The sequence below is a fragment of the Lontra canadensis genome, unplaced genomic scaffold (assembly GCF_010015895.1).
Source record: "Lontra canadensis isolate GAN:19392208 unplaced genomic scaffold, GSC_riverotter_1.0 scaffold105, whole genome shotgun sequence".
NCBI lineage: Eukaryota > Metazoa > Chordata > Mammalia > Carnivora > Mustelidae > Lontra > Lontra canadensis.
Genome location: NW_022631099.1, coordinates 4,518,226 through 4,545,209, shown reverse-complemented (window position 1 = coordinate 4,545,209; position 26,984 = coordinate 4,518,226). Strand labels below are relative to the sequence as shown.

At 48.9% G+C, this 26,984-nt stretch overlaps 1 protein-coding gene across 14 annotated transcripts in view; it reads right to left on the bottom strand.

Moving 5' to 3' along the window:
- Nucleotides 1-26,984, bottom strand: part of PTPRT (protein tyrosine phosphatase receptor type T) — a 1,045,273-nt gene that overhangs the window by 291,129 nt on the left and 727,160 nt on the right. For all 14 annotated transcript variants that reach the window (XM_032838508.1, XM_032838515.1, XM_032838509.1 and 11 more), the window contains 2 exons: nt 1,956-2,157; nt 456-558 (listed from right to left, as the gene is read on the bottom strand). In XM_032838508.1, coding sequence (XP_032694399.1) covers nt 456-558; nt 1,956-2,157 — 305 coding nt within the window. The remainder of the gene's footprint in view (nt 1-455; nt 559-1,955; nt 2,158-26,984) is intronic.

Genomic DNA, 26,984 nt, shown 5'->3' with positions numbered 1-26,984 from the left:
TATGTGCTCATGCTTCTTGCTTCCCAACTCAAGTGTGACTTTCTTCAGAAAATGACTTATTCCCAGCTAGTTTGGTACTGTCTCCCAAGCAGTTAAACAGTGCCTGGCCCTGAGTGAGTGCCCAGTAAATGTTTGCTGAAGGAATGAGTAAACAAATCCTTTTGATCCCTTGTGCCGCACTCATTCCCCACATATGAGATGCTCCAAGTGTGCTTGTTGAACTGGGAGGAGCCAATTTTTTTTTTTTTTTGAGTAGGTTCCCCGCCCAGCATGGAGCCCAACATGGGGCTTGAACTCATGACTCTTGAGATCAAGACCTGAGCTGAGATCTGAAGTCAGATGCTTAACTGACTGAACCCCGCCCCCCACGTGCCCCCGAACTGAGCCAATCTGAAAGCTGTACCCTGGGGCCAAGTGTAGTGGTTGGCATAGCCCAAGTGACGAAGGCTGCTCACCTGACAGGGGCTCCCCGTGACTGAGCGGGCTTCAGCATCACCGTGATGGTCGTGTCCGTTTCATTCAGTGGGGTGTCGGTGTCGTACTCAGGCATCGACGGAGCTGGGCAGAGAGCAGAGAGAGGAGGCCACTCAGCACAGGTCTCAAACCCAGCTCACCACCTCCCTTTGCTGCCATCCCTAAAGAAACCGACATGACCAGTAGGGGGTCATGGGGGAACTGGCTGGGGTTGGGTGAGAGTCACAGGGCATCCCAGGCTTTCAGCAGAGCCTGCTCTCCTTCCAACCTGCCTGGAGGTCCCTTCCAGGTGCACAAGAGTCTGGGGAAGGATGTCTGGGAGGTGGCCAGCAGCCCTCAGGAATCAAGTCCCCCACCAAATAAACAGATAAAAGCAGGAAGTCCAAGTACTTAACAAAGACATGAAGGCAGAGTCGACCTTGTTCAACATATTTGAAATGCAAATTACAGCAGTGATGAACTAGTTCCTCTTATCCTTTTGCTCCCTCTCTCTCCCTCTCTCTCTCACTTTTTATGAGACCCTTCTTTCCCTCAGCCCCAGCTGATAGAGGAGTACGAAAATCTAATCCCTTGGGAAGGTAATCTAGCCGTTTGTATTAAGAGCTATTAAAACCCACGTCCCTTTTAATTCAGTCTTTCTATTTCTGGAATTTAGTCCTGAAGTTATAATCCAAACCAAGGAATTAAACTTTATTCTGTAACATGTTTATTGAAGCGTTATGGTATAAAACCACGGAAGCACCGCATACATCCAACCACTGGGGAATGTTTAATTAAATTAACGTCCATCCACTTGACAGAACATTATCACGAAAGCAATGTACCAACATGAAAACGCTCATGGTATAAAGATAAGTGAAAACATTAAGCTGCAAAAACCACTGTGGGTATCTGTGCAAAGTATGTATGTATGCAGGCCAGAATTGCACAGGTATTCTCAAAAAAATGTAAATTGTAAAATGGGATCAGAGATAATTCTCTACTGATGTTGCCTGGCGGTGGAGGGGGGCCATCTCAGGGACAGCAGGGGACATCTCAGACCTCCGTGGCTTTACACTAGTCATTCCTTCCCTCCTTCCTTCATTCATTCTCACACATTTCATGAGAACTTGTGCTGTGCCCTGTACTGACAAAAAGAACTTTGCTGAAATCACATTTTTACAAAACAATACAAATTTGTATGAGAAAAAAATGTACTATTTAATGCAATTGTGTGGTAAATTATTTGGTGAAATCACTTAGGGTTCCTGCTGGTCTAGTCTAATTAGCATGTTTTTTACACTTTAGGAAGTTCGCGATTTTGGTTTACTTCACAAGACTACAATGCTAACACATTAGGGACTGCATCGTCCTAATTGCTCCATACCACGAGGTGACAGCCGGCTCCGCCCTTTTATGCTCCTAGGAAAATTAGGAATGGGGGCGGGGGGGACCGAGAACACGTTTCTTCCCTTTCCCCTTTCTATGAAGAGGTTAGATACCTGAAATTTTGGTGGCAATCCTAGTGGTGACAGGGGGCCCGAAGCCCTTGGCTGTGCTGGCCTTGATGGTGAAGGAGTACGTGGTGCCCGGGTACAGCCCCACGAAGAGGTGGTGGGTTTCATTCCGGAGCTTGAAGACCTTCCCCCGCTGGCTGGAGAGGTCGGCACTTGGGTCCAAGGAGCCCACGGCCTTGTAGTTGATCTGTAGGACAAGCCAGGGAGCAAACTAATAAATACGTCACTCGGAAAGCTAGATGGAGCTCATCCAGGGGAACATCGGGAGAGGAAAGGCGAAAGAGGCACGTGGACTTGACAGCAAGTTCTGCCGTGACTGTCCACCTTACACATTAACCCAGCCTTGAACACTCCACTGTTGATACACGGGAGTGCGGCGGCCCAGCAGAAACAGACTGTGAGCCACACACCTGCCTTTCAGTCTTCTCGTGGTCACATGAAAAGAGGAGAAAATAAAGAAGAAAGTAACATTGATTTTAATAATATATTTTGTTGAGCCTGGTATTTGCCAAGGTTAATCATTTCAACAGGCATGAACCTAAAAATGTAACACGGTCTCTTATATTCTGTTGTTCAATATGAGGTCTTGGGAATCTAGTATGCAGCCTGTCCATTTGGACGAGCCCCATTTCCAAAGCTCAGTGGCCACGCAGGGCCGGTGGCTGACCTATCGGGCAGCCCCAAGAGCGGCGTTTCCATGCGGCATCCCATAAGGATGGTTTGGAAGGCTCATTAGAAAGTCAGTTCCCATGTCCCTTAGTCCCCACGGTGCCCTCTGGGGTTTTCTTATGTGTTATCTTGTTGCTTTTCACCAAACCTTGGGGCCTCCAGATACTCATTCTCATTTTAATATTGGAGACACTGAGGCTGGACTAGAAGTAACTTGCATGAAATCAGCACTTTCCAAACTCTCTCCGGTGATGGCCCAGTTCTGTGTTTCTCAATCCCCTGCTGAGCCATCCTAAGCTGCAGACCACACCGCCGGGGCGAACTCACCACGTATGAGTCTGGTCAGAGGCCAGACCGATCTGCACTCTGCAAGGAGCCAGGTCCTCTCGCCCCACCCTTGGGTGTTGCCACAATGTCAAGGTCCTATGAGAGTTTCTAAGCGCTTGCTCTCCATTTCTGTACCTACCCTGCTGTGAAAGGAACCAGACGGGGGCATCCCAGCACCCGCCCCCACAGATCACATTTTGAGGGCCACATTCCTAAATCAGACAGCTGTTAAAGTGACAAACACAGGACTGTGTGTTCGTTTCATCTAGTTTGTTCCATTAAAAATGTTTTATTAGAGTATAACGTGCATACAGAACACTCTACAGTTCAGTGAATCCCTACTAACTGGACACAGGCCGATAACCCAGCACCCAGTCAAGAGACAGACCACCACGGGAGCCAAGACAGAGCCCGCATGCCCCCCTCTGAAGCCGCTCCCCTCCCCCAGTAGGATGACCTCTATCCGGACTTCTAACAGCACACACTAGTTTTCCCCTGTCTTGCACTTTATATAAATGGAACCGTACAGGGCGCACTCTTGCGTGTCTGGCATCTTTCACTCTGCATTATGTCGGTGAGACCCACGCAGGCTGTCACGCGTCACTAGAGATCACGCGTTCTCATGGTTATGCGGTGTTCTGCCGCCGACATGTGAATAAACCCAGGCCTGCCGCATCTGAACGCTATGCTCCTTATTCTAGAAGGAGCTGCCCGGCTGGGAGACAACACGTCGTTGCGTAAAGAAGGCATTCATCCATCTACTCGTCCCCTTATTTGCTCCTTCCCAAACGTTGCCCGCGCAGGCCTGTGTTCTGGGACCTGCATTGTGCTCCGCTGGGTACAGCCCAGATCAGTGCAGGCTGGACCCTGTGCCCCGGGTGTCTTCCACTCCAGAGCGAGGTAAGGCAATGGCACGGTCACCTTACATCACTCTGTCTTCTGTCAAGAACTCAGCCTTGATGGGAAGAGCAGAGGCAGACCGAAACAGGAACGTACCAACTTTCCATCCAAAATCAGCAGTCTGCTATTTCTGGCAAGGGCACCAGACATTTTGGAGACAGAGGTAACTTCTCAGTCCTCCGTCCAGCAGTAGCAGGGCAGCGACTGATGTCACTGGCTGAGGAGCGAGGCCACCTGCTTGGGGCAGAGCAAATTGTGGAGGAGGAATCCAGAGAGCTGAAGGTTTTGGGCTGTTTGCAAGCAGAGCTTCCAGCCAGGGGTCCCTGTGTTACAGGTCCCTGGAGAACCTGTCCCCAGCTTTCCCTCTGGTCACCTCTGCCTCCTCCAGGCTTCTCGGAGGAAGGCACAGCAAACATCAGCCTCTCTGTCTGTGAGGGCCGTTCTGAGGGCAGGGAGCATTCACAGGACGCTCTAGGTAATCAGCATCCCGGCAACCAGACTGAAGGCAGGTGATGCACACACTCTCTGGGCTCCTCCCACGTGATACCCCAGCAGCATCCCAGGGGACTTCCTGGAGGGAGTCTGCTCCAACTGCCTCCAAAGGTAGCCAGCTGGGGAACACGTCCGCCACTGGCTACCTTCCTTTTCTTCCCCACTCCCGCCTCTCCATCATCTACTTGTATTCCAGTCTGTGTCTCAGGGTCACCAAACTAAGACAGTGTGCTCATGGAGATTTCTCAGGGGAGAAGTGAGCTGACATCCGAGGATGACAGTCAGAGGTAAGAGCATTCCAGGTTCCCCGCAGAGGAAACTGCCTGGGCGAAGGCCTGGGGTGGGAACACGCTCGGGAGGACGAGGAGAGCCCAGTGTGACCGTGGGGTGGTGAGCAAATGGGGGAGCTGAACCCCCAGGGCGCCGCTGGAGGCCAGTTTCCTGGGGCACAAGAACAGAGACATCCAGAGAACTCTGCGGGGGGGCAGCCAATCCCAGTGTTCCAGGTGCTCCTGCAGCCTTTTGAAATTCTGCCCCTATCCCCCTGCCTGGGCTGGTGGCAACCACACTGATATACAGACACCGGGAGGTAAAACTCATGCCTTATTTACTAGCCAATTCCTTTCCTGCGCTCCAAATTCAATCCAAAAGCGACTCAATTTCCACCGAGCTGTCAATATAATATACCGTGCTCCCCTGCTCTCCTAACCTTTCCTGGTATTACAGGATCCTCACTTACTTGTAATGAAACACTATGAATAAATCAATGTATGTTAATATAGCGTGTCTTCAATTTTTTATGAAGGGCTTCACCAAATCTAATTCCCACTGCTTTGTCAGAAACAGTCTTTGAAAAATTTAACTTGCGAGTTTTACGAAGTTAGTGGGGGACCGGGCTGGGGAGGGAAAGCCAGGAGGTGAGAAAATTGGAATGGGATGGAGCTGTGGCCATAAAATGCATAATGCAATGTGAATCTTTGGAACTAGAGGAAGGGTAGGATTTGTTAGAATAGGAAACATAAAGTAAAGAGTTAGTGGGGGAGAGGGTGCCAAGCTGCCTGTCAACCCGGGTCTCTTTTGATCACTGTCAGGGAGATTCCCAGCCAGAAGCCAGAGTGAGGACTTCATAAGGAGAATCCTGTCATGTTACCCCTTAGAATCAAAAAAGCAGTGGTTTCCCATTGCTCCTGGGATCTAGAGCACATTCTTTTTTTTTTTTTTTAAGATTTTATTTATTTGACAGAGAGAGAGATCACAAGTAGGCAGAGAGGCAGGCAGAGAGAGAGAGGAGGAAGCAGGCTCCCTGCTGAGCAGAGAGCCTGATGCAGGGCTCAATCCCAGGACACTGAGATCATGACCTGAGCCAAAAGCAGAGGCTTTAACCCACTGAGCCACCCAGGCACCCCCTTTAAAGCACATTCTTACCCTGTGGTTTTCAACAGCTCTCTGCATGAGCTGGCCTCCTGTGCCCTCCCTCTTATGTTCCAAAGCTCTATTCCAGTGTCTAAAAAGAGCTATGGTTCCATTGGCCACAGGGCCTTTGCACCAACTATTCTGTCTGCTGAGAACACTTCTATCCTTCCCATGCCTTCTTTTTACCTAATTAATGACTGCTCATCCCTAGACCTCCCTTAAAATGACACTTCAACCAATTAATGGACACCAGAGGGGAGGTGGGTGGGAGGATGGGTGAAAGAGGTGAAGGGGATTAAGAGGACAGTTATCACAATGAACAGTGACTGATGTACAGAAATGCTGAATCACTGTCTTGTACACCTGCAACATGTAACATTGTATGCTAACTATACTGAAATTAAATATATATATATTTTATATATGTATATATGTATTTGTGTGTATGTGTGTGTGTGTATATGTTTATACACACACACAAAAATATAGGCACCCTCCCCCTGCAAATGACACTTTTCATGAGTGCCTTCTCCAACTCTCCCGGCCTCCTTTTTTATGTTCCCAGAAGAACATCTCTTTCCTTTGAACCACTGACTTTACAACAAGCCATGCAACTATTTCTTTCATGAGTCCCTTTTCCACTAGCCCAAGGGTTGAAAAAGTAAAGCCCGGAAGCCAAGTGTGTGTCACCATGCATGCTGGTACATAGAGGTCTCCGGGAGCACAGCCACGCCATTCAGCCATGGATCACTGTGGCTGCTTCCACGCTACCGGGGGAGGGGGGGGGATTAAGTCATGGCAGAGAGAGCATGGCTCATACCATGTAAAACATTACTCTCTGCTGCTTCATGGAGAAAATCTGCTGACCCTCGTAGTAGACTTTAAGCTCCGCAAGGGCAAGGATCTTACCTGGGTTTTGTTCCACGTGGCTTCCCCTCGCATGTCTGAATGAATGACCCAAACAGCTGTGTGGTGTGAGCAACTAGCTTCACTTCTCTGAGCTTAGGGTTCTTCAAGGGTTAAATAATCATTTAAATTTTGGTTTCTGTTTGACGTTGCAAAGCGACCCCTGCTTCTTTTCTGTGGAAGGCAGCCTCTTTGATCAGGAGTCAGGACCTCCAGGGGGGGTCCATGAGCCCCTTCTGCCTTTGTAGCAAGGGTCCGGCCACCACGGACTGTGGGTCACCTTGTGAAGAACTAGCAGCCTTTCTAGCCTGGGCTGCAAAGGACGGAGCAAGACAGGCAGGGAAAACAGAAGATGATTTCCCTTGGAGGGCCCCACCAGGAAGGACCTGTCTGTTTCTTAAACATGCTCTAAGCTGTGCTGTGGTCCAGGCACTGGGCTGGGTACTGGGTAAAGGCAGGCAGAGCAGCTGATGAGATTCTGCTCCTGAGACCGAGATGCTGCATGGAAGGGGAGGGAAGATGTAGGGGTGAGGGAACTGGGCACAATGCAGAAGCAGGGGGTTGGTCTGAAGATGCAATCTTCAGAAACGCAAATAGGGGGCACTCACTATGTGCAAGGCACTGCGAGGGGGCCTCACATAAAAACCATCTCATTTCATCCTCCCCCAAAATGGTATGGGTTCTTTGCGGTCATTGCCATTCCTTAGCTGAGGACACGGAGGCCAAGAGAAGTTTTGCGCGCCAGGGGGCAGTGTTGTTGGAAGGATAAATGGGACTCACTTCACCAAGTGTTCTCTGCTGCCTCTACTTCCTCATGGTCTCATCTCAGCCGGTGCACGAATGTGCACGCCATGACGCGCCAAGAACTTGGACAAGCCACTTAGAATACAGGGAGATGTCCTGGAAGGACCAGAGCACTGTTCAAAGAGCTCACTCACGACTAGATGACCCCAAGTGGAGGAAACTCTAACTGCATCAGCAGGCAGGAATGATAGAATAAAGTGTGTCGAGTCCTGCCCGCCTATAGCGTGATACTCCAGAAGCTTCCTTCATAGCTCAGCACCCTCCCCTCTCACTACACCCCTGCTGTCTTTGTCCTAATCCCCTTGGGGGAGGGGCAAGTCAGCATCCTATGTTAGGCCTCCCACCTATTCCTGCCTTTCTGCACATGGCTTCCAGCCCATTCTGTGGAGGTCTCAACCTCGAGGAGTTCTAACAAGGTTACCAACATGATCAGTTCATTTAAAAAATAATAATAATAATAATTTTTTTTCTTTAAACCCAAAACAAATGGTTGATGTATTTTCTCCCTTCTCTGGACCCACTGTAAAACTGTTTACAGACACAGTCTCTGACATCTTGGTGACCTCCAAGGTAAACACAAGGAAAGACCTATTCAAGGTCACTCACTGCCTCTTGTCAGAAGTGTTAGTGTTGTCTTTTTGGTTTCCTGAAAATTAAAAAATCAAATGTGAGCACGTTCCTTCTTGAACAGATGGGTGAAATGCACATGGCAGTGACTTCTCGGCCACGAGGCCCTTGTTTTTCCTAGAGAGCAGAGGGCTATAACAGCAGCAGGAAAATGATTATGACTGACACGCGTCCTGCTGCTCCTGGTGTTTCTAACCCAGTTCCTGACTTTGGGGACAAACAGAGACACTGATGGAAATAGCAAGGAACCAAGTCCTTGAGGAACACAAATTTGGGAGTGACCGGTTCTGCTGGAGAGAGTGCAGACAGCCTCCCGGGGAAGCTGCCAGACTGTGGGGCTGGGCCCGGACTCCAGAGCACAGAATGCCCTTGAAGACCTTTTAAAAAGTATTAATGCCTGCACCCTACCCAAACTAATTGAATCAAATGCTCCCGACACAAAGACCTTGGCATCAGTACAGTTTTAAATTTCTCTAAGAGATGCTATGGGGCAGGCAGGATTGACAGCAGTAGAGCTGGACCCTTTACATGAAGGGAGTTAAACAGAAGAATTGCAAACTGTGGCCTGTGCCAAGGAAAGGTGTCCTCAAAGGGCATGCTGGAGACGAGGGGACTCACCGCGGGAGCACTACAGCGGTAAAGGCTACAGGTATGACTGTGGGTGAATGCTGGGTTCGGTGGTCCCCACTGAGGAGGAATTGATGTGTCTGCACAGCCTTGTCTCCCCCCAGAGTTACGAGCTACTGTTGTGGCTTTGTTAGCAGAACACAGATTCTTTGGATCCCCTCCCCCCAGGGAGGGGGAGCCTGATCCCTCTCTCCCTGAGTGTGGGCTGGACCTAGTGACTCACTTTACACAGACCTAGTATGAAAGGGGCATTATAGTAGCTTCGAGTGGAGAGACCTGGCTGATGCCACCTTAACCAAATGATCAAGGTCAACACTGGCCATGATCAGCCATATTGAGATCAAGAGCCCCTCATACGATGTGGTAAGAAGGGTATTTGCCCTCTGTGGTCTTTTTCCCTAGAACTTCAGCCCACCAATTAAACAAACAAATAAACAAACAAGCAAACATCAGGGCACCTGGGTGGCTCAGTTGGCTAAGCGTCTGCCTTTGGCTCAGGTCATGAGCCCAGGAGCATTACAACAGGCTCCCTGCTCAATAGGGAATTTGAATGAATTCTCCCTCTTTCTCTGCTCCTCCCTGCCCCACTCCTATTCTCTCTTGCTGTCCCTCTCTCTCTCAAACAAAAAAATAAAATCTTAAAAAGAAAAAAAAAACATCAGACCAACCCAGGCTCAATGCTGGTCAGCAATCTTAAAAAAACGTCAAGGTTATAAAGACAAGGAAAGACTGAGACACTGTCACAGAGGGGAGAAGGAGATGTGACATCTAAATGCTACATAGGAACCTATAGGGGAGAAAAAGGACACGTGTGGAAAAACACAGGCAATCTGAGAACAGTCTGAGGTCTAGTCAACAGTAAGGCACCGGCATGAATTCTCAGTTGGGATAAATACACCTCAGCTGTGTGAGAGGTTAGTATCTGGGGAAGTTGTACAAAGGGTACAGAACTCTGTACTATTTTTGCAACTTCTCTGTAAATCTAGAATTATTTCAAAATAAAATGTTTACAAAACAACAACAAAAAGTGGCGTGCCGAGTTTGGCACCTGGGAGGTCTTTGTGGCTGCAGAATAAAATCAACAATATCCACGGAGCTCTTGCCTCGGCCCTGTGCTAAGCCCCGGGAAACCTCCAGAAACATCCAGTCCGGTCAGGGAGACAGGCACGGCCACAGGAATGAGTGGCAAAGGCACAGAAGGATTACTGCTCTGAAGGAAGGGAGGCTGGTCCTCAGGAACATATAACAGAGAAGGTTTTTCTGGGGTTAGGTAGTCTTTCCCCCAGAGCGTGAAGGTGTTAACCAGGTGAAGGAGGTGAGAGGGCTAGGAGACTGGGGGCAGGGGGGGGTGGTGGAAGCTGCGGAGATGTTCCTGGGTAGGATGACTGCTGGCCTATGTAGCATTTTTGTGGAAACTAGGAAAAGGCAGCTCTCCAGGCAGATGCGGGCACCCTCCATCCCAGTCCCTAGTTCATCAGTGAGCTGAGGGTGCCTCTGTGACAAGAAGAAGAGAGACCCTTCTGCATGCCCAGTCATAGTCCTCCTGACAAATACAGTTCAGTGCTTTGTGGATTTCATCCTCTTAGTGGTGTGTCTTTGGGCAGTGCACAAACTATACAACAGAACATGACAGCCCTGCTTTGAGGTTGGTCATGGTAGGTTTTGTGTGAATACTTGGGTGTTTAGATTTTATATTGAGGGTAACAGAGCCGTTAGAGGGTAGGCTATCAAAAGAAAGATAGGGTCATACCCTAATTTGAGAACAGTGCTGCTGAAATTGTGGTCCAGAGCCAAGATAGCATCAGCATCACCTGGGAGCTTGTCAGAGATGCAGGTTAATGGGCCATCCCAGATCTACTGATCAATTCCTGGGTTGGGGACCAGGAATCTGTTCGCACAAGTTCTCCAGGAGATTCTCATGCATGCTGAGTCTGAAGAGGAACATTTCCTGGCAAGGGGAAGAAGGACTGAACTGACTAGAGGAACAGGGCCCTTTGGGAGGGGCTGGCTCTTACCCAGATTACAGGGGACATAGATGACCTAGTTTAGACTGGAAGCTGAGGGGATGGAAAAGGGAGTGAATTAGAGAGCTGGTGAGTCCTGGCTGGTGAGGGATCAGATCCTCAGACCGGTGGAAATAAGAAGGAGCCAACCCTTTTGTCATCAGGCCTGCAGGCAGATAAGATTTCACAGGCTGGACACTGATGGAAAGATCTGTGGGAGTCCGCTAGCCTGGGCCTCCTGAGGCTGCTGACATTCAGGACGGGGAAGAGGAGGGGAAGAAAGACCATGGATCTGAGCCTTGGGAGAACCTACCCCGAAAGCCAGAACCACAACTTACGGAGCTGAACGCCAAGGATGTATTTTATAACCTCATCCGCCAAAGTGCTCCGCTATTTTTGGCTAAGGCCTGCCAGGCTCCTCTGGTTTCCAGGGTCAGAGGCCCAGTCTGGGGGTTTGTTTTGCCCTGCCAGTGCCTTGTCTGGGCTGCACTCCTTCTCCAGAGCTGCCAGCACAGGGACCAAGGGCTGCAGCGGCCGGGTGGGTGGGCTCCGCTGCCGCCACCCCACAGGAAGCTTGTCCCAGTCTTGCCTGTACTCCCTCCGTTGGCACAGATCGAAGATGCACTGCAGAAGGGAAGCTGGCTGGTTTGCCCAACATGGCTTTTACTGATTTCCAATCAATATCCTGTTTGCTGACTTTGGCTGGTTTCCTGGTGGCTCCGGGATCAAACACAAGGAGGAATCCAGTTCGGAATCCAGCTGGCCCAGGTCACGAATATTTGCCACCCAGCAACCCAAGCTGCAAAGCCAGCCTGTAGGCGGTAACAGCAAGAGCTAACATTCACTGAGAACTTACCTCGTGCACCTCCCTCCCTTCCCTAAATCACCGTCTTGGCCTTCAGTTCCGGGACAGACCTCAGGTGAGTGCGCTCCTGTCAATACGTGTCCCCTCCCCACCACCGCATCCTCGAAGCAGCACAGCCTCCTATCCTCACCCCTGGGCTGCTCTCAGTGTCCTCCTCTCCCCTCTTCCAGCTTCCCCACATGGGAGGGATATTCTGATACTTTCACTCTGTCAAACTGCTCTGAATTTCAAAGATGCAGCCAGTTGGAGCCCCATAACACAGCCACTACCAACTTGGATGGCTCTAGATTCTTTCTTCCTAAACTGTCATAACGCAACTTAATAATATGAAGCTTGATCCTCCTTTCAGCTTTTAGTCTCATGCTGGGGTGCCCTGGGTGCTCTGATTTTGTTATTTTCACAGAAACCTTCTTGCTTAATGAGTCTGTCTAGTGATATTCCCAATTGCTTATAGTCTGCATTGCAATATTTCCTGGGCTTCTAGATGTAAGCGGCTTGCCTTCCAACTTCACACTCAGCTGATTTTGGTTCTGCTGAGTTTAACCTGGTTAAGTTGCTAAACTGCGTGACGGATTCCTCTCCAATTGGCTTTGGGCATGGAGACGTGAGAGTGGTCGGATGATCCCTTGACCCTGCTCCCTGGAACCTTGCAGCGTGGCCCATGGGCTTTCTGGCAGAGACAGCCTGGGGAAATCCTTCGCCGAGGGCAAGGCCTGGACTCTATTTGTTTACTGCTGTAATTGCCAGCACCCAGCTTGGCACAGAGCAGGAGTCAATGAGGTTTACTGAATAAATGAGGATTACGGATGAAAAGGTAACAAACTCAGAATGGGGTATAGCCTGGTTTACACTGAAGTCATTCTGATGCCAAAGTCCAGCATTTTCCACCCTGCCCTACACCTCATCCTTGACCCTCTGCACATCCTTGACCCTCTGACGATGGGTGGTCAGGTGTCAGAGGTGGGGCATGGCGGTGGCGGCTACCTGCAGTGGTCAGACCACAAGGCTTTGCCGTGGGTACATCTGGGCCTGCCACCCCACGGAGGGACTTGGCAAGCATCCCTGGCAGCTGGGTCCACACCTGTCTGGTACGCAGCGGACACCAAATTAAATTGTGTATTTAATAATTAATGAGGCCCACGTTGGTGAAGCTCTTGTCCTTTTAGGGCTGTTTCCAAACCTGTGTAAGTAGAAAGACCCTTCAGGGCTTTTCCATTTTTTGGTGGTTTTTACAAATGGTCATGATCCTTTGACACTCATGCCCTCAGGAGGCAGAGCTTTTGTCCCCCTCCATGAGTCTAGAAGGACTCGTGATGGTTTTGATAAATAGCACATGGAGGAAATGATGCAGTGTGACTTCTGAGACTGGGTCACAAGGGTAATGCAGCTTCTGACCTGTCCACAGGGGGACACTCGAGTCTACAACATGGGAAGTTGCTGCACCAGATGTTGCCATTCTGGGAGGAAGCTTGGAGCCCATGAAGAGGCCGTGTAGACATGCTCTGGGTGAAAGCCCCCACTGAATCCAGGCTGGGAGCCTTAGCTATCTGGGCACCGGTCTGGTAAGTGAGCAAGCCTCCAGACGGTCCACTTCCCTGCCCGGTCACTGCTAGTCATTTGAGTCTTCCTGGTTGAGTCACTAGATAACACAGGGGAGACACGCCATCTCTGCCATGCCCTTCCAAATTCCTGAGCCCAGAATCTGGGAGCGCAGTAAAGTGGTAGCTCTCCGCCACCAGGTTCTAGCATGCTTTCTTCTATAGCAATAGTAACAAGGACACCATTCGTCCATCAGACTTGACAGTTTCTTGGGAGCATGGGTAACATTTTATTCACTTCTGTATCCCAGAAAGGAAACACAGTAGATGCTCAGTTAAGTGCCTGCTACCTTCCTGACCAAGGATCAAAGTTAGGAACTCCACTGATGAGACATATGGACGTCAGGAGCCTCCTAGTAAGATGCTCTGAGGAAGGCATATCCCTTGTGTGGTATTTTTGCCCAAAATGCCTAAATCACATTGATGGGCTCATCTGGAATCATGGAACTGCAGGTCAGAAGCCAAAGGCTCAACCCTCCGCTTCCCACCTCCTTGTAGAAACTTATTACAACATTAATAACAACAACGAGATAAGTTAATAATTATTGACACTCAACGTTTTCCAGGAGCCATGCCAAGCACTTTCCACATGTTACTCATTTAATCACCACGTGTGTAGGAGAATAGTTCTATTATTATTCCCATTTTACAGACAAGGAAACTGAGGCTTAAGGAGACTAAGTAGCTTTCTAGGCTTCTCAAAGCTGGTGAGAGTCAGAGCAGGCTTGCTTCCCCAGGCAGTGGGAATCTAGGATCTACCTCCTTAACCTCAGGGCTCTGCTGTCCTCCTGAAGAGGGATCAGTCTTGTTCCCAGGAGCTAGGACACTGGAACTGCTGTGGAAACTGTCTGCTGAAAGATTAGCTGGCATGAGAGAACGTGCCTGGTATTTGGAGGTGCAGGGAAAGCTCCAGGTTAGAGAGTTGGGGGGATATGGAAGTCAGGTCGAGGAGGACTGGGGTGGAAGTGAATTTGGACAATGGGGAAGATGGGGGGCCTGCCCCAGACTGCTTTTCCTGAGCACCCCAGAGGGTCTCTCCTTCTGATCTGGAGCTTCCCGCCTTCTCCTCAGAAGGCTGAGGCAGGGGGTAGATTCCAGAAGGCTTTCTGAGGAGAACTTTACTAATCACATAATAACATATTCTGGGGCAGCAGGGGGCTGAGGCTCAAGCTTCACTCCACTGCATTTTCTCTCATTCAGCATTTTCCTCATGAAACTAAAATAGAATCGATTTTAGCCCCCCCCCCCCAAATTAGGTATTAGGAAAGGAATAAAAGGGTGGGCATATGAGAGATCTGAACATCAATTCAATCCAGCAGAGCACATATGTAAAATGTTTTATGAGTAGGGGAAGGATTTGTGAAAGCATTTTTTTTTTTTTTTTTTTTTTTTTTTTTTGGTTCTGTCGCCTCCTCCTCACAAGAGATGAAAGCTTTTGTTTTCCTCTCTTCTTGGTTAAAATGGTCATTTATTCTACCACTTTCTTTTGCTGGTCTCCTGTTAGATGCTCTCTCTTTCTCTAATCTTGTCCCTGTGGTATTTTCTGCCCACTGCCCACCCCCCCACCCCAGCCCAAGCAGACACACAGCAGGTAGCTATGCTATTCAGGGAACTGTCATTTCTGCTGAACCAGGTCACCTGGGAGCCCACACCCTCCTACCTGCAGTGACCCCAGGCCCTCGGCAGGGTGTGGAATGGAACCTCACAGCTGGAGGGAACTTTTTCATTTACAAAGCACTCGGGAGAAAGGAAGGCTCAGAGAGGCGAAGGGGCACGCCTAAGGTCACACAGTAAGTGGATCTTCTCTGAGGAGACAGCTGTGGCATAACAAGACAGACTGGGAGGGAGTCCGAAAACTCAGGTACAAATCCTGGCGCTTCCTCTGGGCACACAGTTGTCTCCAGGAACACTGCCCACTAGAAACAGAATGGGAGCCACATCCTTAATTGTATCTTTTCTAGGAGACATGTTAAACAAACAAACAAAATAAATAAATAAAAGAAACTGGTGAAATTAATTTTAATAATAACCCAAGATATCCACAATGTTATTGTTTCAGCATATGATCCTTGCAAAATGATGAATGGGATATTTCACCTCCCATTTTTCCTCCCGAGTGCTGGAAAGCGGGTGTGAATTTTATATTTCCTACACAGAGCTGCAGGTATTGAGTGGCTTGCCAGCTGGGGTCTAGACCAGGGTTTCTCAACTCTTTTTTCTTTGTCATCATCACTTCTTAAAAAGCCTTCTTAGTCACTTTTTCCCCTCAGTCTCCGGCATGGAATTTTAATTGTACAGACATACCGTGCAGCTGTGCCATACGGACTCTACACACATTTGTGCAGCTGTCTGTGTACACGCACACAGACGAGGGAGATCGTTGGAGCACACTCCTTCCTGCAAGAACCGATTTTTGCCTCTTGTGGGGGACAACACCGTGTTGAGAATGTCTGGTATAGAACAGGCAGGAACAGCCTTTTCGTTTCTTATCTGTAAAGCGAGGACTCATGAGTGGACAACAGAGTTCTGTGGAAAAGCTTCCAGTAGCGCCAAGCGTGGTACGGATGCTAATAACCGTGTGGGACTGGTGCTTCCAGTGCACTGTTCCCTCCCACACAGCTGGTGCTGCTGGGAGTTAGGACCCCTCCTGGGCCAGCAGGCTGTTCCCAGGGTTTGTGCTATCTGCCCACGTCCTCACTCCACTGTCACAGGGAGAGACCCAGGGTGCTGTCCCTCAGCCTGGCCGCAGCTTGGCTGAGGACACCAAGACCTTGTGGATCGCTGCTTTGATGCCCGTTCTTCCCTGCTGAGCACTGAGTTGATGCCAAATGGCCAGGAGGCACCCCTGAGGGGCAGCCCTGGTCTCCTGATACATGAGGACCGGGCTTTTCTTCCTCCCCTGGGTGCCCTCCAGCAGAGGGGTGATGCCAAGGTTTATTATCTCCACAGAGACACATGCTCTGTGTTCTAATACCTTCTCCTCCCATAGTCTCCTAGAACCGAGAGGTTGCTAACTGTGGGCTAACGCTCTTTCTCTCCTTTTAAAAAGCCCATGCCCTCTGTGAAGATGTAGATTTGATGCCTCAGCTCCTGGTTGATTCTAGCACCTTCTTGCTTTCCCATCCCAATCCTTTGTAGAGGCCAGTGAGACCCATTCCTGTACCTGTGGTGCCCAAGGAGCCGTAACTTGTCATCAAAAACCGAGCCATCTCCACCCAGTTCCTCCTCCTGTCCCACCTGAGTGAGGTGCCCTTAGAAGCAAAGTCGGGGTCAGTGGGGAATCATCCAGAATGCCTCTGGAGATCAGGACCTCAGTTCCTCCTACTCACTCTGTGGTACTGCCTGTGGGCAATGCTGTGAGAACATGGGTGCTGGGGTCAGACAAGGCTGGCTGGCTTCCATGCATGGCTCTTCCTACAAGTCCATTAACTCTACATGGCGCGTGAGTGGGCTTGCTGCAAAGGTTACGACTCAGTGTCCTGAGCTGGGGATGGCAGAGTCAAACCCAGGAAGTGAACACTGATTGCCTGGTCTTCTAGAGCCATGCCTCATTAGGCACCCATTGTAGGGAGAAGCCAAGCAGCCAAGCTGCAGACTGGGAAGGAAATTGGCTTTGGGATTTTGTCTTTTCTTTTCTTTTCTTTCTTTTCTTTTCTTTTTCTTTTTTTTGGGGGGGGGACTTCATAGCAAAGTGTACGTCTCAGATTCTTGTGTTTCTTTTTAGGTATAAACCCTCCCCTATCTTTTACTCGGGAGGGGCTTCGAATCTTTTAAAAACTCAGAGAAGACACAAGGCCAAACTCTGAATTCTGAAAGACTTAAGTTAACAGGTATGCATGTGATCATGGGTCCTGGGGTTGACTCTTGGCCATGACGCTCAGCAGCTGGGGGACCTTCAACAAGACTCAGTTTCATCATCAAGAAAAAGGACTTGCTGTGGAGCTAAAGCATGTCCACGTGGATAAGAACCCCTGGAGATGAGCAGACCTTAGTAGGATAGCTAGCAGGTCCGTCAGACCTCAATTTGCAACATGAGAGGGTCTTTGAGGCTATTCTGGGGAACCTATAGATTCACTCAATCTGAATCAACAATTATTTATTGAACTAATATAAATTAGCCACTATGTCAGGCACTCCAGATACATCAGTAAACAACTTGATAAAAACCTCTACCCTCCTGGAGGTTTCTTCCATCTGCCAGGCAAGTGAGAGGAGGGAGAAAATGATACAAAATGTAACATACAGTTACTTAGTATGTGAGCAGATGACAGGTGCCATAGAAGAGAGAGAAAAGAGAAAGGACACAAGGGATTTGATGAACAGCCAGGAGGCCAGTGTGGCAGGTGGCCAGTGAGCAAAGGAGGGCAGATGGGAGTCGGGGTGAGAGGGGGTGAATGGGGTCCCTGTAAGATTGAGGCTTCTGGTCTGGCTGGAACAGGGGCCCCTGCAAGTCATGAGCTTCATTGGACTGAGAAGCAGCCCTGGAGACAGATCTAGGGGTTAGGGCTGGCTGGAAGGACTGAACTCTTTGTCCTAAAAGGTGATTAATGGCTGCTCCAACTCAGGCCAGGGAGGTAGGGGCCCATGAGCTCCTGGGACTCCAACAAGGCTCTGGGCCCTGGGTAGGTGGAGGGCAGGCTGGTGTAACTGGGCCCACGTCCATGCCCCCTGAATCTATAGGGTACAGCAGAGTCCAGCCTTTGGACCCTGTATCCCTGTCGGCTGCCCACCCAGTTTCCTTCCAGGGCCACTTCTGGGTGAGTCAGGGGTAAACACAGAGCATGGAGTCGGCCTCAGGCAGGAAAAATGAACACAAATCATTTTGTCTTCATTTTTCCTGGCCCTCCCCAAGCTGGACCTCAGAGGGAGCAGCTGATTTGAGGAGGTCAAAGGCCATTATAAGCAACACTCTGTGCAGTGGGTGATCCCAGAGCTTTGACAGGTGGGGCCTTTAGTGATAGCCTCCCATGAAGCCTGAAACCTTGAAACTCTTTGCTCTCTAAGTAGAGGAATTAGTGCTGTGGGCCCAGTAGAGCTTCAGGTATGCTGCTGGGGTAATAGTTAAAGTACACCATCTCTTTCTGAGGTCCATTCCTGGAATTATAGGCTCTCATCAAGATGCAAAGCTCACAGATCTCTCAAATGTGAAGAAGGCAACACAGAGCCTCTCTCCTCAGCATGTACAAGGTATGCAACTGGAAGGTGCTGGGTGTTTCAGGTGGGAGGTGGAAAGAATCATTCCATTGATTCAGATGAAAGCTTTTTCATTGAAAAATATCAAAATTTGCATGAAAGATGGTTGCTAAAGTAATAGCAATTCAAATGCTCTTTGAAGTGCTCTGAATATAAGTATAGAAACACTCCCGTGGAGACCTGTCTGGACTGGTTCTTGTCTTACCTCTATGTTACTGGGTTCACTGTCAGCCTTGGATGGGGTGATGGAATGGCCACACCACCCTGGGCTGCCTAACCTGCCATAGGTTTGGAGGGAGTCCTCCATCAGTTGCTGCCTCTCTGGGTCTGGCTCTTTTCTCCAATGGCAAACAATCCCGGGGCCCAGATTTTACCTCCAAAGGGAGAATTCAGGAGCCAGGAGAATATTCCAACCACAAACTGGACACTTGGAGGAGGGGTGTGCTATCTGTCTCCAAATCTGGGTCCCCCTGGAGAGGTTTAATGGTATCCCCTGTCCATCCTTTCCATCCTGAATCTGTGTGTCTAAGTTGCCATTTCTGAGTCAGTGGAGTCCATGGTGTCACAGACATATCTGCCATCTTGCCTTCAATTGCTCACAGGACAGAGACTGTGCTAAGTCAAAAGAGTGGGTTGGAGCTCAAAGGTGCCATGGTAGCAGGGGCCAGAGTTATCGCACGGCAGGCTGAAGACTTACACTCTTTGAAGCAGGTGGCATGGAAATCGACAACCAAGTCAAGAGTAAAGTCTGTGTGAAGAAAGGAAGATGGGCAGACAGACCAAAAGAAGCAGGGACAATGGAGAAGAAAAAGAGAGAGAGACCTGGGTGTTGGACTTTCCAATTACATGTCCATGACACCAAATCATTTTTCATCCACTGCCCAGGACTGTCCGTAAAGCCAATCAGAGCTATGTCGAGGAACCCTTGTTTCTTAAAAAGTATATTTCCCTGATGAGAAGATCTCATCTCTACCAAAACCTCATTTGGATCTTCAATCCATTCCTTGCCCTTTCTTCAGCAGAGAACCACAAGTTATGGCCTCCTCTAGCTCCACAGCTACCTCCATGTCCCATCCTCTGGGTCCATGGTCCTTCCTTCCTCATCCCAAGTCCTGCACCTGCTCACCATGAGCCATGGTGTCACACAAGGGCAGACTCTAAACTGCATTAATTCAGGTGGGCACCTGGTGCTTCCCAAGGCTGCAAAGTTTATGCAGCCAGCAGAACTGAATGTCGATGCCTTCATTTTCCTGTCATGTGGCTCCCTGGGGAACCAGCCCAGGAAGCAGCTGTGTGGGCTGATAAGGGCTTTTCTGCCTTGTCAGAGTCCTCGGTACCAGCTCCAGATAAGGGCCAGTGATGGGGTCTGGCCCCTCTACCAGGTGTCAAGTCCTCTCCTTCGGCCACACGTACACACAGGCGCACCACCCCACCCCACCTGGCCATGTCCCTGGCAGAGGGATGGGCATTCCCTCAGGAGACAGACTGGGGTTCTCCTGCTATACCCCTAAAATAATACCAGTCCCTAGTCACTCCTCAGAACCAGGAGAAAGCTGCCTGCACTGGTTAAGAACATGGGCTCTACCACTATTTGTGACTCTTTGGACAAGTTGCTTAGCTTTGTGGTACCTCCATTTCCACATTTGTTAAATGGAAGGAATGAAGTCCCTGTTTCACAGGTGTGAATGAGGAAATCTTGGGTATAATACTGGAAAAGCCCACAGAACAACTCCTGGGAAATAGTAAGCCCTCAGCAAATGCATCTACCATTATTCCTACGAAACACAGAAGTCCCTCCATGGTTCTCCACTGCTCTTAAGATAAAACAACCATCTGATGGAGCACCTGGATGGCTCAGTGGGTTAAGCCTCTGCCTTCGGCCTAGGTCATGATCCCAGGGTCCTGGAATCGAGCCCCGCATCGGGCTCTCCACTCAGCGGGGAGCCTGCTTCCCCCTCTCTCTCTGCCTGCCTCTCTGCCTACTTGTGATCTCTGTCTGTCAAATAAATTAATAAAATCTTTTTAAAAAATTTTTAAAAAATTAAAAAACAACCATCTGCACTGTGGCCCACAGATCCTGCATGATCTGGCCCTTCCTGTCATGTCTGTGCCATCTCAGTGACTGCATACACCCCCCTGTATGGATGTGCTAGCCTCTTCCCCACACCTGGTGTTGGTCCTGCAGTCTTGATCACAGAGGTGTGTGGCTAGGCTGTTCCCACCACACACCACATTCTTCATCCCCTCTTTGTTTGGTTAATACCTTCTCTTCCTTCGGTTCTCCATTCCACCATCATTCTCTCAGGCAAACCTTCCCTGCCCAAGTCCAGTGTGCCATGACTGTCTCTGAAAGGGCCAGGACCACTGGGCACAACTCTGGGAAGCACTGCTCACATTGTATCCATGTGGATGGTGAGCCTAGAGTTGCACAAAGCAGCAATGCAGCAGGGCAGGGGGTCGGGCTGGAGACAGGGATAGGCTGATGGGGGTGTTTGGGGAGGGGGATCTGCATCATCTGTGGGTGAAGGAAGAAGAATATCAAAAAGACACCGTCCCTTGCCAACAGTTTCTTTGTGACTCAGGGTCTGAGCAGTGAAGGCTCGGTCTTATGGCTCATGTGGTTTTTCTACTCTAGTCTCTACTATTTTTCCACTATGGTCTTAACATCTATCGCCAAGATACTATTTCCAGAGTTACATGAAAAAAAAGGCAACTGATGCTCCCCTTCGAATCCCCCCCTACAGTGATCCTGGAAGTACATGCCCATCTCATGTACACAATTTCCCATTTTATTTATTTGCGTCTCTGAATAATATCTGCCACTCTGACCAGACTATGTGACAGGAGAAGAGAGACCACATCTGGGACACTCCCTGCAGTCACCCAGCAGCTAGGGCACAGAGCAAACCCTCAGTGAATATTTGTAGAATGAATGAATCAGCCTCAGTTTCAATACCAAGGGCTGTCCTCTAGCCCAAAACTATCAAGTCCAGTGCCTGAAATTCCAGCCCAGCCCCCAGGTCAAGGGAAAGAGAGTAAGGAGCTTCAATCACACTGAGTAGTATGTTCCAGAATCTGTTCTTTCACTGAAGGAAAAACAGACAGTTGTGTCCAGGTAAGCTGTTGGGTTTGAGCTCTCCTACCCCTGCCTGTGTGAACTCGGGGACAAGACTGGGATCACCTTAGAAGGATCAGATGGGTGACAGTCCCAGGCTGAGGCTCCAAGTGAGCTAATCTAGAATGTGGCCAGGCTACCAACATTTTTAGCAAGTCTCTCCTCCTTCTGGGATTTCGATGCAGTTTGTCTCCAAGCAGTTGGGGAAGGGAATATGGCTGAGAGACCCTGCATGAGGAGGCTCCAAAGGTCCTTTGCTTCCCTAAGAATCCAGGGTGTAATGAAGAAGCAGAGAGTCCAACCAATAAGGATGAAAAGCCCCTTTGTACCTTGGCTATGTTCCCAATTGAAGAAGGATAATTACAGACAGGTTAGCAAGAGAGCTGGGCCAGGAAATAGGAATTCTGAATTGAAGGGAATTAGGAATTCTGGAATTCAGGTGAAACGAAGACAGGGTCTGCTCAGTTTTGATAAAGGGTTCTTAATTCTATTTAGAGGACATGTAAACAGAGTATTAAAGACATTGAGAATGACGTGGAAGCAACTTAAGTGTCCACTGACAGAGGAACAAATGCACAAAATGTGCCAGACACATTCCATGGAACGTCACCCAGCCTTAGGAAGGAAGGAAACCTGGCCCAGGCTCCAAAGGGGATGAACTTCGAGGACATGACGCTGAATGGAATAAGCCAGTCCCACACAGGCAGATCAGTAGGACTCCACTTCTAAGAGGTTCCTAGAGTAGACCAAGTCCCAGAGACAGAATGTAGAGTGATGGCGGCAGAGGCGAGTCAGTGGTTACCATTTAATGGTACAGAGTCTCCATTTTACAGGATGAAACGAGTTCTGGAGATGGACAGTGGTGAACATAACCTCTGAACTGTATGTTTAAAAACAGTAAGATGGTAAATTTTACGTCGTGTATTTTACTACAATTAAAAAAAAAAAAAAAAAGCGGGGCGCCTGGGTGGCTCAGTGGGTTAAGCCTCTGCCTTCAGCTCAGGTCATGGTCCCAGGGTCCTGGGATCGAGCCTGGCATTGGGCTCTCTGCTCAGCAGGGAGCCTGCTTCCTCCTCTCTCTCTCTCTCTCTGTCTGCCTCTCTGCCTACTTGTGATCTCCGTCAAATAAACAAATTAAAAAAAAAATCTTAAAAAAAAAAAAAAAGGAAACGCAGACACGGACACTTCTTTCACATTCTTACCCACCCCCCCAAAAAAGACAGAGACCCCAGCCAAGGCAGGGCACATGGAGGCCGCTCACGGTTTCTGAGCACCTACTGTGTACCTGGTGCTTTGCTAGGTCCCCAGGATCCACCGTATTATTTAATTTGCTGAGTAACACTATGAGTTAAGGAAAACTCTTACAATTTCCTGTTGAAGAGACAGGCCCAGACAGGGTGAGTGACTTCATCTAAGTTGTACACGTGGTGGGACGCGGCCCAGCTGGGCTCTGACTGCCATCCAGAGAGCGGGAGACAACAGGCTCGTACGTGTTGCCAGAGGAAGCACTTGAGGACAGAGTGACGGAACTATCAGTTCATAAATATTCATTTTCAATCCTTATTTTCAGGCAGGGGCTTAGGGTTTCTAAATATTTAGATTTTCATTTGTAAACTGACGGGATTCTGCCGTTGACAGGAACTCTCAGAGGGAACAGAGCTCACTCCTTTTTTGATTGTCACATCCCCAAATGACCTTTCTGCTGTGTCGACGCTTCTAATAGCCTGGATGTGGTCCTGGCTACAGCGGCAGGGGCCTCCGACGTTAAATGAACCGGTTGATGCCAATATTAATTTGCAGCAGCAATAATGGGAATCATGGACATATGTGTAGAGCTTTGCCATTTGCAAAGTACAGACTCAATCTGACTGTGAGCGCAGCTCTGGCTGGCCAGCAGAAGAGGTGTGACACCCTGTGACAGGGGGTGGGGAGGAGAAGAAAGCCCAGGGAGGGGCCACAGCCGCTCAGTGAGAGATCAGGGCTCCTGTGCCCACCATCTGATTGCAGGTTCGGTGCTCATTACACCGCAGAGTCCTACCTTTTGTGCTGATGGCAGAAGCTACGGGCCAAGCATGGTAGGGAGACCACTTCACAGCATGTGTCATGCGGGACTCAGGGAGATCCAGGTTCCAGAGGGGTGGGGAGGCATGAATGGCCCAATCTGGGCCACTACTCTCCCCTCAGAGGCACGGGGGTGTGTGGAAGGGGGGGCGAGTAACAGCACAGAGAGCAGCACTGAAGCTTCTTACAAGTCTGCACACCCAAGAGGGAGGGCCTCCTGAATCCAACCCAGTGCCCTGGGTACCTCCCTTGCCTTGTCTGTCCCTGACATCTACATAAGAATGGGGTGACTCCAAGGCCAGGTGATTCAACTTTTGTAATGCCCCACCAAAATCCGGCAGCTTCCCTCAGCAGCCCTGCCCCTTGGTCTCAATCTGCTCTAGCTCATTTTTTCTCAGAAACCTTACCAAGACTAGGTCCACTATGTTCTAAGGTTCAAGGAGAACATCAGGTGTGAGCAAAGAGAAACCCCCCCTCAATTAAGCCGTCAAATGTAAAATAAATGAAATGTAAAGTAAGAGAAATCAAGGTGGCTAGTTGTTCCATCTCTGGCCTTGACATTTTAAACACGCAAGTACATGAAGAAAGTATACCTTAAAAACAGTGATAGAGTTTATTTATTTTTTTTTAAAGATTTTATTTATTGATTTGACAGAGAGAGATCACAAGTAGACAGAGAGGCAGGCAGAGAGAGAGGGAAGCAGGCTCCTTGCTGAGCAGAGAGCCCGATGCGGGACTCGATCCCAGGACCCTGAGATCATGACCTGAGCCGAAGGCAGCGGCTTAACCCACTGAGCCACCCAGGCGCCCCAGTGATAGAGTTTAAAGTCAAGTTTTCAAAATGTCAAAATCCACCATCCATGGTACTAGAAAGAAAACAACAAAATGGAAAACAACGAAATGGGAAATCTAAAAACAGATATGGCCATCAATATCCTCAATATAGAAAAAGTTCTTGCAAGTCAATAAAAAAGAGGAACATTCGAACGGGGGAAAATGATAAAACGAACAGGAAATTCACAAAGATACTTATTTGTCAGTGTGGAGAAAAGAGACTCAATCTCACTTGAAACCAAGTACATGTAAATTTAAATTAGATATCTAGGTTTGCTTTTCTAAGTAGTAAAGAGAATTTAAAAATGATTAACACAGAGCTTTCTTAGAGTGGGAGTAAATGGGCACTTTCATGCAGTGCATTGATGGGAGAGCTCTTTCTGGGACTAATCTCATGGCTAGAAGCCTCACATAAGAAGTCAGTAATACCAGAGCCTGACACAGAGAACAGAACTGTAACCAAATAACCAATACCAAACCAAACCAAAATTATAGACCAGCATATAAATCTTTTTTAAGATTTTATTTATTTGACAGAGAGAGAAATCAGAAGTAGGCAGAGAGGCAGGCAGAGGGAGAGGGGGAAGCAGGCTCCCTGCTGAGCAGAGAGCCTGATGCGGGGCTCGATCCCAGGACCCTGAGATCATGACCTGAGCTGAAGGCAGAGGCTTAATCCACTGGGCCACCCAGGCACCCCTATTTTTTTTATAACAATATACTACTGCCAATAAGAATCTATTGCAGAAGTTGAAGGATTATTACAATTAAGATTCTCCTAATGTAACGAATCTCCTATCCATGGGTCAGAGTTCATTCCAAAAGATGTCGAAATGTATTCGACAAAATTCAACATCAATTTATGAAGAAAAGGCAAAGTATGTATAATCTAGGAAAGAAGGGAGGCTCTCTCAATGGGAGAGAAATATCATCACACAGAAAAATGTGTTACATCCACATTTATCTACTGAGTACCCGCCATGGGCCAAGGGGTACACTGAGAGTGAGACAAGCCCCTGTCCACATGGAGGCTACTTCTAGTGGGGGAGACAGGCGATGACCAAGTAAACAGATACATAAAACCATTTTTTATAAAAACAAGTGAGTGACAGGTGCTGTAAAGAAAGTCAGGTTGAGGGCTTAGAGAGTGATCAACAATCAACTTCACGTTTAGCACAGAAAGGCTCAGGACAGTCCCTTGAAAGTCAGACGCGTGGAAGGAGATGCTTGGTCAGACCTCAATGGCTCAACTTTGCTATCACAAGGCAGGCACTTAAGAGTTAAACAAACGAACAAACAACAGCTGCCATAAATAAAGCAGCATGAGAGGGTGTAAAGATTGTATCACTCTTTGGAGAAAAAAAAAATGCGAAAGCTATACAAATTAAAATACTTCCAGAACCCAAAGGCTAGATTTTGCCAAGAGCAAACGATCACAATGGACGGGGGAGAACCGCATCCCCAATTACGCTAGAAAGCTGTCATGAACAGGGCTGAAGAGCCACGAGATCGCCAGACAGAAGATGGAAATGCTCTCACCCTGCAGGGGAGACACAGCAGTCCCGAGTTCCAAGAGCAGGAGGAGAGACATTTTTAAGTTGATCCACTGTAAAACTGTCTCTGAAATGTCATCAGGAGAGAATCTCCCTTACGCTGACGAGCCCTCACCGTACTTCTAAGAGCCTCCCATCAACAAGTACCCTTTCCCCAGGAAAACTTCTCCCGAAAAATGCATCCTCTCCAGGCCACAGTTGGTTGCACGTTGTGACAGTGATCAATGGCTCCATTATGTAGATTTGCTTTTTGCTCCATTTCGTCCACCAGACCGTCCAGCTGCCTGCCTGGAACAGGCACACAACAGGGGGCTCCTGTCCAAAATCGTGGCAGCCTCTCTGGGAAAAGGTCCCACCAAACCTACCCCTCTCCCGTCCCCCAACCCCCGAGAGCCCTGTTTTGCTAGCTCTTTCTGTGAGGGGAATTTTAGGAGGCACAATGGTTTAAGAGCCCAGATTTGTGCATTACTGCTTATGACCTGAAATGGGAAAAAGAAGCTTCTGACCAGATTGGACCAAAGGGTTTCCAGACAGAAGGAACAGCCTATGGAAAGATCATGAATCACAAAAGCCTGGAGGGTTTGAAGAACAGTGAGAAATTCTGTGCCGGGATATATCTGCTGGGGGAGATGAGCTGGGGCGGGGCGGGGAGGGGGGCGGTGAGTTGGGGTCAGATAAGTAAAGGGCCTTGAAAGGCATGATAAAGGGTTCAGGCTCTATGACAAAGCGGTGGGAAGCCGACTCTGGAATTAAACCAGAGAGCGATGTTATCATATTCTCCTTTTTAAAGGAGGAACACAGCGGTGATAGTTTGAATCCATGTAAAGAGAAGACACAAAGCCGGAGAGGGAGTGAGGTTGTCAGCTGCTTGTCTCCGAGTTCGCTTTGCAATTACCTCCTTTCTTTGATAACTTGGACGAATGCCATTTCTACCACTGTGTTTCCTTCTCAGCAAAGCCATTTCCCAGAGCAGGAGGTCCACGGAGGGAGTGCTTCCAAGGACATTGAAGGCAAACACCCTTCACCTGTG